General features: G+C 41.4%; 1 protein-coding gene across 2 annotated transcripts in view; it reads left to right on the top strand.

Annotated features, from left to right (window-relative positions):
• The first annotated feature begins 717 nt into the window (after nt 1–717).
• dspb (desmoplakin b) overlaps nt 718–14,820 on the top strand; it is a 54,446-nt gene continuing 40,343 nt past the window's right edge. The window contains exons 1-10 of one of the 2 annotated variants that reach the window (XM_054752006.2): nt 718–1,014; nt 5,274–5,378; nt 6,769–6,856; nt 7,635–7,756; nt 7,842–7,992; nt 11,323–11,448; nt 12,329–12,388; nt 12,468–12,635; nt 12,706–12,810; nt 12,896–12,991. In XM_054752006.2, the coding sequence (XP_054607981.2) occupies nt 818–1,014; nt 5,274–5,378; nt 6,769–6,856; nt 7,635–7,756; nt 7,842–7,992; nt 11,323–11,448; nt 12,329–12,388; nt 12,468–12,635; nt 12,706–12,810; nt 12,896–12,991 (1,218 nt within the window). In that variant the 5' untranslated portion in view covers nt 718–817. The remainder of the gene's footprint in view (nt 1,015–5,273; nt 5,379–6,768; nt 6,857–7,634; nt 7,757–7,841; nt 7,993–11,322; nt 11,449–12,328; nt 12,389–12,467; nt 12,636–12,705; nt 12,811–12,895; nt 12,992–14,820) is intronic. The other variant, XM_015971195.3, reaches the window with a different exon arrangement.

Raw genomic sequence — 14,820 nt, 5'->3', positions numbered from 1 at the left:
TTATTTTAATGTTTAATTGTTTTTCAGAGCTTGAAGCATAAAGAGCATTTAAAATTAAAGCACACAAATCTATGCAGGGCTGCACATTAAATATATGAAAGAAAATTGATTTAAATATTAAAATCATACAATAAGATATGTGTATTTATGTAATATTTATTCTAGATGTAAAAGCAACAGATGCGTGGGGTTATTTTGTTTATTTTTTGTAGTTTTTAGTACATTGATATTAATTGAGCAAATATCACAATTTAAGATCATTAAGTTGTTAATAAATGAATGGTTTGGTGGGAATAATTCATCCTATGTGTTCTGTTTTTGCACCGAGATGAAAAGCTAAAAGTTTCAGTGAAAACGAAACTTAAAATTCCTCATTGTTTTTATTTTAGAAATACGCGTTCGCTTCCTTTTTGGTTGGATAATAAAAAAAGACTCAAATAGATGTTGAGTTGTGTTTTTCTTTTTCTTTAGATATTAAATATTTTAATCAGAGCTCTGGTGGTTTCCATCATATTCTGATTTTCCTTCACGTTCCCAGCAGCCATGAGCCGTTTGGGAAAGTCGCTTTTCTCCTCTCCGGAGACAACAGTTCGCAGGTTTCACACACAGTTCTGCCTCCAGCTGGGTTCGGAGGGAGTGGCAGATGTCAAGTCCAAACTCTTTGGCTGCGTGGAGACGGAGAGGTGTGGCCAGCTCCCCCTAAAGCGCAGCTCCCTTTGCGCGCGGGCCGCAGTGCGCAGCGGAGGGTCAGGTGGAGGCAGCTCGTCCTCCACTGATTTCTCCAGTCTGCCACACTCGGGCTCCCCTCTCACCCACAATGAGCGCGTACGGGTCGCAGCAGAAGCTCAACATGAGCCGGAGGATGGGCTCCAGGGGCGATCTGGCCGGCGGTGGCGGAGGGTCTTTTTACGCACGCAGCGAGGTGGTGCACGGAGGGGGTTACGGATACCCCGTAGCAGAGGGACAGAGAGCCTACTCCACTTCAAAGACCTTACCCAAGGAGGCCATGATGGGGTAACACATTATATCTTATCTTCTTTCTGTTGCGCCTGTTGCGCATTTACAATGGTCGCCCGTCACGAGCCATAATATATTTATTCTGTGGGTGGATGAGCAGATCAACTCTGATCTCTGAAGGAGCTTCTGTTTGTTTTCTGGTGTTTTGTGCTTTAAAGCGTGTCCGAAGAAATCCCCTTTAAAGCTGCAAGTTCATCAAGTCCAACAGAAACAGGTGAACGTGCTGCTGAGAGAGTTCAGGTTCTGTTTGCAAAGAATTTTCTCACAAATCCTGAATTATTGACTGGAGCTGCAGAAAAGCTGCAGAGCAGCAAACGGCTTCTCCTAACAATGACTTACTGTCGATAATAAATCAAGTTCTTCTGCAGCAGCTCTTCTCCTGGAGACACGTTTGATTTATGACACACACGAACTTATGAGCTCCAAACTTTGCAACAACTGGAACAACCACTTTTCATTCCAGAGATGCTGTCGTCAGTTTTAGGGCTTCCAAGAAACAAACAAACAAAAAGAAAGAGCCTGCACATTAGCATTAAGAGCAATGAGGTGACAGAATGTTTGATAATAAAACCAGTGGCGGATTTAGCAATTTGGGGGCCCAAGGTGAACACAGACATGGGGGCCCTTTGCACTAAATTTTCAACAATCTTCTCTTTAACTGGATTTGCGAAACTCTCCCCTCTTCTGACACGAGTTATTTTCACTTTTTATTAGTCCTCCTCTTTTTTCCTGTCTTTCTCTCCATTTGAGTGCTTCAGTATTTGCTCTGCTCTCTTCCTCCTGTCAGTGTTCCTGTGCTTTTGCCTTTTTTTTCTATTTTACATTTGGGTCTATGTTTTCCTCCCTTTAGACATCTTCCATTGTCTTTCCCTTCTGCTTCCTTTGATGTTTACATTGAAAACGATGTAACTGTCGGAAGTGAAGATAAAAGCTTTTCTAAAGCAAGCTGCTTCTGTCTCTTACTGGAGCCACTAGGATAACTCCATTTCATGCTTAACTCATTCGCTGCCAGCCGTTTCCTGATCGGTAAAGCCCTTCGCTGCCAGCGTTTCTCACCGTTTTTACTGTTTTTTTTAAAAGTCACAGAACGTTGCGCGCTAGGATGATGTCTATGCCAAAGCAACCAAAACAAAGAGGAGACTCACCTCTTACATCAGGAAGAATCCGCGCGTTTCGAGTTTGTTACGAACGCTCCCGCCTCTTCTTCTTCTTCTTCTTCTTCTTCTTCTTCTTCTGCTTTCTCTTCTTCTTCTTATTTGTGGTCTTATGCCACTTGGCAAACAACATTTTGGTGCATTACCGCCACCAACTGGATTGGAGTGGAATGACTACCAATCACTTCCTGTTTGTGCATCGGCGTCTTAAAGGAATAGTCCAATGTGGCATTAACAGAGGGTTGCCAGCAGTCAGGGCTAGGGGGCCCCCCAGCATAAGGGGCCCCAGGCGGCCACCGACCTATGTCTAATGGTAAAACCGCCACTGAATAAAACAAGTTGTTGTTTAATTTTTAACAAGTTTGTCACGTTTAGTATTTAATTTATCGTTAAACATGAAACACAACTTTACAGTATTTCATAAATACATTTAAATTAGTTACATATTTAAATGTCTTCAAATTTTATAAAGTTAAAGTTACAAATTCAGAAATTATTAAAATATACAGTTAATTAAAATAATAGGAATAAATTCTAAATTAATAAAGTCTAAACAAAAGGTTAGAATGAAAGCTAAATATTTAAAGTTAAGCTATATTTAGATTCTATTCAAATAAATAAGTTCAAAATGTATTCAATCAAATTTAAATTTATACATTTAAACTTTAAAAATGAGGTAAATTTAAAAAACTCAATGAAATATTTAAAATATGATAAAATATCTAACTTTGAATTAAACATTGAGAACATTATCCAGACATGTAAAATTATATTTAAGTATTGAAATCTAAATCTATGATTGTGGCATTTTGAACTACATTTTTAATCAACTCACATTTTAAAACTGTCATAAAAGTCAAAAAGCTCACCATGGCTGATTTATTTCACAGCAGTCTGAATCTGTTCTGTAGCTACAAAATTATTTTAAGCTGTCATTTAGATTTCACTGTTCTAAACTCAATCATTGAATATAAATAAACTATTTCTTGATTTATGTTTGAACTTTATGACTTTGCCATTCCTCAAATAATTGTGGTGATTTAAAAAATATGCAGTTTTTAATGACGTGTGGTGATATATTAAATATGACAGAAAATGTTGACGTTTTCATGGATGTTATTGTTTTCCAATTGGCGCCCCATAGAGTAGAAGTCAGCTGCTGACACAGAAACGTCAGACGTTTGGGCACACACCTTTCCGTTTCATAATCAGGTTCGACCTTTTCATAGGTATGAAAGTACTTATTTCCAGCAGCAGCCTTCTGTCACCTTGAAACTAATTAAATACTTAAATTAGCTTGAGTCTGAGTTTAACCAACCCATCCTGTCCTCATTTCTCCCAGACTGACAGTAAACGTGTTTAGAAGATTTAGGCTTTTGTGTGTTTGCTCTTTACGAGAATCATGCAAGATAAGCAGATTTCTAGAGAGGTTTGGGGTTTGTTGTCTTTGATCTGGGGTGGTGGAGCAGATGGTAGCACTGTTGCTTCGTAGCACAAAGGTTGCAAGTTTGAATCCTGGCTGCAGCCTTTCTGAGCGGAGTTAGGATGTTCTCACCATGCATGTTGTCTACAGAACAAAGACGTGCATGTAAGGTTGAACTCTAAGCCTAAATCTATTAGGTTAGTCTCCACTCTGTCCCTAGATGTGAGTGAGTTAGTTGTTTCCCAGGGAAATGTCCAGGGTGTCCTCCTCCTGTCTCCCGATGACAGCTGGAGTTAGTCTCCAGCTCCCTGGGACCTTACTGAGGAATAATGTTCAGTCTTTGGTTTTGTGGCAGGTCTGATGGCAGCGTGTGCTGTTTGTGCAAAAGTTAATCTTTTTAACAGCCGTTTTATTTTTTACTTGTACCACACCATACCAGTTTATCTGTATAGCACATTTACACACAGCATGAGAGCTGACCAAAGTGCTTCTCATAAAATACGTTGCAACACAATAAAGTAAAAGCTGATAAACAAACAGTAAGATCAACAAATAAATATCAACACAGACATGGTCATAAAATCAAAGGCCAAATCATAAAGACGAGTTTTTAAACGAGTTTTAAAAGAGGCAAGAGATGGAGTCTGTCCGACCAACAGTGGAAGTGCATTCCAAAGGGCAGGGGCAGCACACGTAAAGGCCCGCTCCCCTCATGCTTTTGTATCTCATCATCGTGGAAAGCAATAAGCAATCAGCAGACCGCAGTGCTCCCCCAGGGACATGGGGAGCAAGCAACTCAGAGAGATAAAGGGGTGCCAGGCCTTTGAGGGCTTTAAACGTGAAATTCAAAACCTTTAAAGGAACTCTAAAAGCAACGGGAAGCCAGTGAAGCTGTGCAAGGACAGGAGTAACATGACTACGGCAGCTGGTATTGTCAGAAACCTGGCAGCAGCATTCTGAACCGCCTGAAGACGATTAAGAGCCGAGGCAGGGGTGCCGAACAGGAGAGCATTGGCATATTCAAGGCGGGGGGTTATAAACGTGCAAATCACTGATTCTAAGTGCCTCCTCTTCAGTATTGGTTTCAGACGTGTTAGTCGACACAACTGGTAGAAGTATGATTTTACCACAACGTTTATTTGTGGAACCATTGAGAGATCCAGGTGATCCCAAAGCTAGTTGCACAGTCTTTAAAATCGATGTGAGGAGAGTTCTGTGAGGGACGGGGATGGGAGACATTATGTGGATCAAATAGGATTGCCTCAGTTGTAGCCTCATTGAGCTGCAAAAAGTCGGCAGCTGACCAGTCAAATACTCCGAAAGCATGGAGGAAGCATTGGGTTTGTCCACTGCTACACACAGCTGGCAGTCATCAGCATATATGTGGTAGTTGAGACGAAAGCGTTTCAGAATGTTACCCAAAGGTAGAAGATAAATACAGAAAAGTAGAGGTCCCGGGACAGAGCCCTGCGGGACACCCCAGTGCAATGGGACACAGGGTGTTGTGGATGCATCTCTCAGGTAAAGTTCTGGGTGACTTTAACAATCCTTTTCTTGAAGGCAGAAACTGTTCATGTGCTGCAGATGGAACGTTAGGTCTGATAGATCTTATCCACGAGTAAATAAGAACAAACTGCAGCAAAACCTCTAAACCGAGTTCTCTTTGTGGTTTTTCCCAGTGGCAGGGGCGAGATGATGCACGGACGCAGTGCTGAGTTTGACTCTGGCATGGATGACTACAGAACCTACTCGGTTACTAAGTCCCTGCAAAGATCAGCCACCGTGTAAGAACATTTGCTCGTTGATTTCCTTTTGAAAAGTTTGACTTCCCTCACTGGTCACGGCGGATGCAGGGCGCTAAAAACGATTCAAAATGATTTAGTTCTGATAATCTTCTGTGTTTTTTCTGAATGTGAACCGATAAAAGACTCGTGAAATAACAGGATTCATTTACTTTTGTTAAATTAATAAAAAGTGAAAATTGAAATAATGTTAGCGGCCGGAGAAATCAAAAGCCGCTTTACAAAAATCTTTATTAGAAAATTTAAAAATACTGTATCGAAAATAAAGAAATGACATAACTAAAAGTACATTTTCAATACTTGAGTGTTTACTAATATATATATATTAATTCAAACACTCCACAAAAACACGAATGAATAGTCTAATGAATGCTAAAATAAATGTACTTGCACAAATATTAGAATATTTATTATGTAAAGTTTACCATAAATGCTTGAATAGTTAGTTTAATTCTTTAAAATAAAAATGCTGCACAAACACACACACACACACATACGCTCTGTTTTTTTTAACATTTCTTGTTTATAAATGTGCTTCTGTAGCCGACAAACGGCTAAAACACGTATTTTTACGAGTATTATTCTCATGTCATGTTGTGTTCTCATATATTTATATTTTAAAGACTTACTTGTCCGTGAAAAGTTCATCAACTCTGCATCAGCTGAGGTATTCCTTAAATTTCAAGCGTCTAAGTGGTAGTCTAACGCTGTTGGTTAGTTCTGGTCGGCGCTCAGTTTCCTATTGCACAAATCTCTGCGGGGCAGAGGGCGTGCTTAGCACCAAAAAAAAAAAAGATGCATTTCTTACATTATATCACAATCCATGATAAGATAATCACTTTTATGCATTTCTGAAAAACCATACATCATTTCTGAAAGTAGAAAACTCCGGAAAGCTGCTTTTAAGTGTTTTTGACATATTTTGTAACTGATGTTTAGTAATAATTAAGACATGAAAACATTCAAAAACTGGTAAAATAAATATAATAAAATGTTTAATTTATTTTACTTCCTTTTAAAATTAAATATTTCAATGAAATTATTTAATGAAAATGTTTTCAAATCTATAAATAAATGTGGTTTAGCTAACTCCAGCTTACTGTCTGAAACAGTAAATGCCAACATTTCAGCCATTCAAGCCTTTATCAGTAATAATAAACATGTTTTTCTCTTTATGCTCAGACATTAGATATTTAACAATGTTGTTTAATGTTTAATCCTTACATTTTAATGTATTACAATTTGGTGAAATTTGCCTCTAAAATAGTACAAGTACTTATAATCTGTCTTGACGATGATGATGATGATGATGATGATGATGATGATGATGATGATGATGATGATGATGAGTGGACTCTGCTGCCCCCTGCAGTGGTGGATCCAGCACGTACCAGAAGGTTTCAGCCCTGCAGGCCGAGTGCCAGGACTTCCTGAGTAGGGCCGAGTTCTGCATCCAGTCCGTGAGTTCAGCCCTTTCTCCGCAGACGTGCTCAATAAAACAAGCCAGAGCGTTTTATTTTGACGAGGCACCTCTGGTGGTGGGAGGAAACAACCAGAAGGAATGACTCAAGTTGATTCTGTTTGGTTCACCTTCTAGAAACAAATTGATTCAACATTGGTTCGGTTTCAACTAAGTTTCTTTACTTTTATGGTGGCAAAAGAATTAAGTGTCCACCTCGTAATCGGAAGGTTGCAGGTTCGATTCCCACTCAGTCTGTTTCTGTTGTGTTCTTGGGTAAGACACCTTGCCTCCTGGTGGTGGTCGGGGGGACCGGTGGCATGAGTGCTCGGCAGCCTCGCCTCTGTCTGCGCCTCAGAGCCATTGTGGCTACTATGTAGCTAATCACCACCAGGGTGTGCATGTGTGTGTGTGCATGGGTGAATGACTGCGTTGTAAAGTGCCTTAGGGGGCTCTAGGACTCTAGAAGGCGCCATATCACCTAACCTAAAACAGTTATGAGTTTGTGAAATCTGTTTTAAATGAGATTTAAAGTCATCTGTGACAAAGTTATACAATTATTTTCTATTGAAATAATTAATGCACATTGAAATTGAATTGTGCATGAAAAGATGTTTAAATTCAAACTTGTAAACAGTTCTTAAGGCTGAAATAGTTAATATTGTAAATCTTTATTTCAATTTATTGAATGTGATTCATTTTTAATATTTTTTTTTATTTTTTCAGTTTAATAAAACGAAGCAATGCAGCATCTGAAAAGTAGCTGTTTTACCCTGCAGGGCAAAGCTCCGGCTGATGCAGAATACTACATGGGGATGGCAAAAGACGCCATTGTGAAGCTAAAGCATCACGCCATGGACATGAAACAAATAGGACAGCCGACTGACTACATAGCCAGGAGGTAAGCATGTCTTCCCCCTAAATCCTCCTCATTTTTTTCCATTTTCCTGTTGAATGTGACTTTCATGTCTGTTCTTAACCGACAGCGTGGAGGTTTACAGCGACCAGCTGAACGGGGTCCACATGGCCCTGACAGGAACCTCAAAGAGGAAGAAGAGCACCAGAGGAGGTTCTGGGCCTTGGGAGGATCCTGGAAGGAAGTTCCACGATGCTTTGGCTTGGATTGCACAGCAGAAGGTACAAATACACCTGATGGTATCCAGTGTGCATGAGACCCTGGGTGTTTCTCAATGCCAAGGAACATTGCCTTGATGTCTTGGCTCCGCTCCGGTTGCCTAGGAGATACGTCATCGGGAGCCACCAAGACGTGTTCCAATGCTCATGTTCTACCGAGGCGTGTGTTCTCCGTTTGTTAGCCGTTTAGCTAGCTGAGCAAGGATACACGGGAGGTGTCTTGTAGCCTAGCCTTGGTCAAAAATTACCCAGAATACACCGCGGTATTGTCAAAAAGATGGCGGATCAGAAGCCGGCAGCTACGTCGGCGACGATTTTCAAGTTTAAAAGTAAGTCAGCTAATTTAAAATGTTTATTTTAGATCCAAAAAAGTTATCTATGGTTGGCTAGTTGTTTAGTAGTTGCAGCTTCAGTGGCTAGCGGGTAGTAACTCGCTTATATTTTTAATTTAATAAACATAAACACAATTCAAAAAGTAAAAGGCTCGTTATATATTTATATTGAATCTTGTACATATAAAATATAACGTTATCTCCCGTGTCACGTGATGTTACGTGACCGCTGTGAAAGCCGCGGTAACGTGATGCAAGTCTGTTCCATTTAACCGTTTCTTTGACCAAGGAAGGACCGTGTCCTCGTAAGCAAGGCGCCTGGCCTCGCAAGACATCACCTCGCAAGGCCAGACGCCTTGACATTGAGAAACACCGCTTATCTGGTAGGACAATGTAATTAAACAATTTTGTATTTTATTTACAATTTGAGCTCCAATCCATCACAAAAACAACACAGTCATCAGAAAATCATTCTTGATCAGATAATTTTTGCTGTAGTTAAGGTTTCCTTCCAAGGTCAAAACTCAGGGTTTTGAAAACAACAGCATCAGTAAAGATGGCCGATCACACAGGCAGTGTGTCAAAAACATAATCCTGATTATCTTTATCCACAACCCCCACACACTCTGTAGTGCACCTTCGACCAACACACTTCTATTTGTGCTGCAGAATAAAAAAACTCAAACATTTTGATTCATGGCGACTCTCTGATTGAACCTCCAGGCTTCTGTAGCAGCTCTTTTCAGCTTTATTCTTTATTTACATCTTTATTATGATTTCATTACAAGTAAATTAATTTTGTTTCACAAGTTTAAACATCTGTGCAGCAATTGGCTCAGGAGCGCGTTGTCCAGGTTGCTGTCAGTCTGCTGTTGTGTCCTTGGGCAAGACACTTCATTGACATTGCTGGCGTACCTCGGTGGAAGATGCTTTGGATAAAAGCGTCTGCCAAATGCACAAATGTAATAAATGCAATCGCCACTAAACAGCACAGTGCTGCCACCTGCTGACAGAGATCAGTGACTGCAGTAAAGGGGACATACGTTTTTATAGTCATGATGAAAGACCCGCACTAGTATAGCACCTATCTGCATCAGAGGACTCCAAAGTGCTTTACACTACAGTGTTTGTTTGTTTTCATTCATTCATTCATTCATTCATTCATTCATTCATTCATTCATTCATTCACACACACTGATGATGATGAGCTACATTGAAGCCACAGCTGCCGTGGGGCGCACTGACAGAGGCGAGTTCCATAGGCGATACAAAATGTGCTCTGGATAGACGTCGCCCCGTTTATGCAGAAGCTGTTTTTAATAATTGTGATTTTTGAATTGACCCAAATCAATTGTGAGTAGCTCTCTTAGCTCCGTTGTGCTTGAGATATAGATTCTTGTTTTAAAATTTTCTGTAACAAACTCAGATGAGATCAAACCGTAAGATTCCAAAAGTAAAGAAAGTGACAGAAAACAGACGTTACACGTGACTTTTTTTTAGTCAACCAGCAGAACTGACCTCAAAGTTAGAGACTAAGGGTGAGTTCGAGCTTCCTCCGAAGTCGGAACTCGGAACTAGGAATGAAGTCACACCCGAGTTAACGGCGTTCTGGTTGCCGGAGACGGAGAAGTCGGGATTCCAATATGGCGACGCCCTCGAAAACTTAGCTCTCAACGAACACAGACGACTCATAAACACACCTAAAGCTCATCTTCAAAAGATATTCGAAGAGAGACAAAGACGATCTAAAACAACACTTTTAAATTGTTCAGCTTGGAGTTGCAGGCGCTACATATAACATTGATTTAGACGCACTCTTATAAGTGTGTCTTGTAAAGTACACTGTGCGACTTTTTCACTTTTTTGAGCCGATTTTCCACTCGTGCAAGAATCCACGAGATGGGGCGAGTTTTGCGCTGAGCGTCGTGTAACACCACGTGACCACCTACCGATCAGCAATCGTGAGCTCGCACAAACTTCTGGCGTGTTTGATATTTCGCTCGTCCCTCGTGAGGGTATCGCACTGTTGAAGCGGCGCTGCGAGCAGCTGCGACCCAAAAAGTATCAGAACCACTCACGGCGCATGCACAATCCTGCATCAACACCGCTCGCCCACTATTTTCCTAATAACACACGCTGTTCGTTTTTGTTTCTACACGTTTTTTTACTCACAAAGATTGTCAAGAAAGCGTGTTTGTCGTGTTCATGTCAAATTAAACTGATCACAAAACACAGATTTACTTTCTTTATTTCGTTTTCCTCATCCAACCCCCATAAATCCCTGTGTGTCCTCCTGCAGCACTCCCGAAGGACAACAGGCAAAACAAAAAAGTCTGACGTGTTGAGTAAAAACTGCTATTTTTAGCATATTGTTAGGTCTGACGTGCTGCTACCAGACGTACAGTGTGAGCAGTCAGGTCGCATCCGAGAACTGGGTCGTGCAGTGTGAGCACATGACTCGTGAGATCTGCCCTGCCAGGAAGTCGTACAGTTTGAGCTGAAGCTGAGTGCTATGAGTGGAAAAGTCACACAGTGTCCGCCCGGCTTAAAATAAACACATTTCAATCAAAACTACTGTTGTTGATACGGAGAGCTGCCATTTTGGATCTCGAAGTTGGGGCTGTGAAAATTTTCGAGTCTCCGACTGGGAGATCCGACATGGGGGGGGGGGGTCATTCGATTTTTCCTACTCGGAGGTGGGGATTTCCGAGTTCCGAGGACAAATCGAACGCACTATAAAACATCCTTCTTTCCCCAACAAGCTGCATTCTGATGCTCAATCATTGTTTTATGTTGAATTCCTGAGAAGCTGGACCACCAGAAAAGAGACAGAATCCAGAATCATTAATCAAGTTCCCTCTGGGATTAATAAAGGATTTTTGAATTGAATTGAAAGATTTGTTGGTCTGCCTGCAGATCTGCTGCAGAGGGCTTTGATTTGTGCCTGAAGTCATATTTTAGTGCTGATTGTACTCAGCAATGTTGATGTTTTGTTTTCCAGCGTCTGATTGAAACCGCCCCCTGGGGCGATGAGCCGAGCGCCATCGAGGAACAGCTCAGAAACCACCAGAAGTTTCACAGCTCCATCCAGAGTTCTCCAGAGGTGGAACAGGCCAGGAATGACCTGGTGGGTTCAGACACGGTGCTGGTGCTCCGTGGGGAGGAGCAGATTGTTAAAGCAGACCTCCACATTTTTATTATCCTTAAACAGCAATTAGATAGAAAATATGATTATTACTATTCCTGTACATAATAAGTGTCATAGATGTGGAAAAGGTTAACTGTGATTTGTGCTGCTGCAACGCTAAAAAAAAAAAATAAATAAAAATAATAATACAATTTATTTAAAAGCACCTTTTTTGACACCCTAGGACACTTAACAGCAATTGGAAAAAATAAAACAAGATCAACTCATTACAGAAATATATAGTAAAAACACAACAAATAAAAAGTTGTTGAGATTAAAGTTTAAATGTCAAAAAATAGGTTGAAATATTTCCTAAATAAAGACAAAATGTTAAGGACGTTAAAATGCTTTTTTGATCAAAAGTTGGAATATTTTCAGGGAAAAAGTCAAAATACTAAAAACAGAAAACGGTTTAGACGCCGTTTGTTTTTATAGCTTTAATTATTATAATTATTATGTGACGATGAGGATTGTGGCTGAGTTAACTATAAATAATGAGGTTTTTATGAGGTGGTGACTTTTGGGTTTTTCTGCAACAGAACTCAAATGAAATTCCTTCAAAATAAGAGTCTAAAATGCATTAGAAACCATAAAACATTCTGAGCTTTTAAAATACTTTCTTCAAATTTGGATTACATGTAGAAATGTTTATTAAGACCTTTTAATTAGACTTTTTCTAATTCTCCATGTTTATTCAGACTCACGAGGAGCACTTATTAACTTTCATTGTATTTATTAAGTGTTTAGCTTCGCCAGGAGCACACACGGGTTTTAATTATTAATGATTGTGAAGCTTAAATGATTCCTTTCCTTCTCCCAGGTGAAGAAAGGAGACAAAGGATCTCTTAAAGGTCTGGAGCAGGAGATGGAGAATCTTCTGGTAAAAGACGAGAAACCCTCTCACTTTCCTGGGATGGGTGCTGTATGCTAGCTATTTTACGATTTGATTTGATTTGTAGAGAATGTCAAACACTCGGACCCAGCAGCTAAAAGACCTCCAGCAGATCCTCCAGGACATTTCCTCAGAGATCATGTGGGTGAACGAGAGGGAGGAAGAGGAGCTGATGTTTGACTGGGGAGATAAAAACGTTGACAGCTACATTCCCAAGAAGCAGGAGGGCTACTCGGTTAGTAAAGCCACCTGTCCTTCATGCAGCCGCAGCTCTGTGATTCTTACACCTTTTCCCCGTGTGGCAGAAACTGATGAGTGACCTGGAGGTGAAAGAGCAGCACCTGTACAAACTCAAACTCAGAGTGGACGAGTTGCTCTCCACCAACCACCCGGCCTCGGACAAGATAGAGGTTTAAACTGATTCTCACATCACCCGTCACACAGCCCAGGTCCTTTTTACAGCTCTGCTCTCCCGTGTTTGTGGACCTTCTCCAGGCTTACAGGGACACTTTGCAGACTCAGTGGCTTTGGATTCTCCAGATTACCAAATGCATCGATACCCACCTGAAGGAGAACGCGGCGTACAGCCAGGTGACCCGAAGCTGCTCTCCTAACAACTTTGTTTTGTTTTTACAGAACTTTTCTCACATAAAACTGTAGGAAAACGGGTCAGTTTGTAATAACGACACAGGTTAAGCTTTAACTGCTTTTCTGGCTTTTATATGTTTAAATGATTATAAAACTATGTCCAACTATAGCAGGAACCAACCAGAAACCTTTGTTAAGCCTTGCTAAGGCTCATGTCCACCCATGTCCATGAGGATTTCTGAGGTTTTATTATTTTAATTATCTGGAATTATCCTGTCACACACACCTCTTTGGTTAGTGTAGAAACCACAACACCAGAGGGGCTTTGTGTGGGCTGCCCCATGTTGGTCGTTTACTGAGAAGTAGAGATCGACCAATATGGATTTTTTTTTGTGCCAGTGTATAGACCATGGCCAGTCAAGGGCCAATACATGCTGCTGATTGTTTTAAAACAGATGTTTTTGTCTTTATTTGTATGCTGAATGTTGCAATAATAACAGCAGGCCCACAACTGTTATGAACCTAAACAACTGTTAAATCCTAATTTTGTTCGTGGCACAGTATTAAAATAAAATATTTAACTAAAGTTATTCAAACATATCGATAAACTAACAACAAATTAAACAAAACAAGATTTTGCTGGTGCGGTTTGCAGCTGAGATGAGAATCAGCTCACCTAGATCAGAGACCATGGTCTTGGGTCAGAAAAGGGTAGAAAGCCTTCTCCGGGTCAGGGACGAGGTCCTGCCCCAAGTGGAGGAGTTTAAGTATCTCGGGGTCTTGTTCACGAGTGAGGGAAAGATGGAGCGTGAGATCGACAGGCGGATTGGTGCTGCATCTGCAGTGATGCGGGCGTTGTACCGGTCTGTCGTGGTGAAGAGAGATCTGAACTGGAGCTCTGGATTTACCAGTCGATCTACGTTCCTACCCTCACCTATGGTCACGAGCTTTGGGTAGTGACCAAAAAAACGAGCTCACGGATACAAGCAGCAGAAATGAGTTTTCTCCACAGGGTGGCTGGGCTCTCCCTTACCCCCAAATTCCACTACCTCCGCTCCGCTCCGACACGAACGCCGGAGCAAAATCGGTCCCGTTGTAGTCAATCAGAGCAATTCCACTACTGCGGCCGTGCTCCGGCAGTGCGGCGCCGTGCGCCGCCCTCTGTTCCGGCGTCCGGCAAAAATAGAATCGATCCTATTTTTGCCGGACGCCGAAGCACCTCCGCAGTAAATGGACAGAAATCACAACGGCCCAACAGGAAAAGGAGCAAGCACAACTTCCGTTTTTCACAATAAATCGATAAACAAAAGGCGTTTTTTGTTTCATACGCACAGATTTAACAACTTTTAACAACTATCAATGGCGGCTGAACTTTAAATGCACAAAAGTAAGCCATAAATACAGTTTACACTATCAAAGTAGTCACCCTTTGTTGATCCAAACACTGCTGATCTCTCTACACAAATGATGGGCAGATTAAACAGTTCACACCGATGCTTCTCCCACACAACGGGTGTTTGGATCTAACTTCCGCGTTTATTGCTCGGACTGTATCGCAAGATCTCGAAAATCCCGCGCATGCTGTTTGCCCACCTCAGGTCTCCGCACCGGAGCAGAGCCGATGTAGAGCGGGTACCAGTAAAAATTGAGTTCGGAAGCGAGCGGCTGCGGAAGGCGGGGGCGGACCGGAGCGCAGGTAGTGGAATTTGGGGGTTAGAGATAGGGTGAGAAGCTCAGTCATCCGGGAGGAGCTTGGAGTAGATTCGCTGCTTCTCCACATCGAGAGAAGCCAGTTGAGGTGGCTTGGTCATGTAGTCAGGATGCCTCCTGGA

The sequence above is a fragment of the Nothobranchius furzeri genome, chromosome 8 (assembly GCF_043380555.1).
Source record: "Nothobranchius furzeri strain GRZ-AD chromosome 8, NfurGRZ-RIMD1, whole genome shotgun sequence".
Classification (NCBI taxonomy): Eukaryota; Metazoa; Chordata; class Actinopteri; order Cyprinodontiformes; family Nothobranchiidae; genus Nothobranchius; species Nothobranchius furzeri.
Note: the sequence above shows the minus strand (reverse complement) of the source record. Positions and strands in the feature narration are given on the sequence as shown.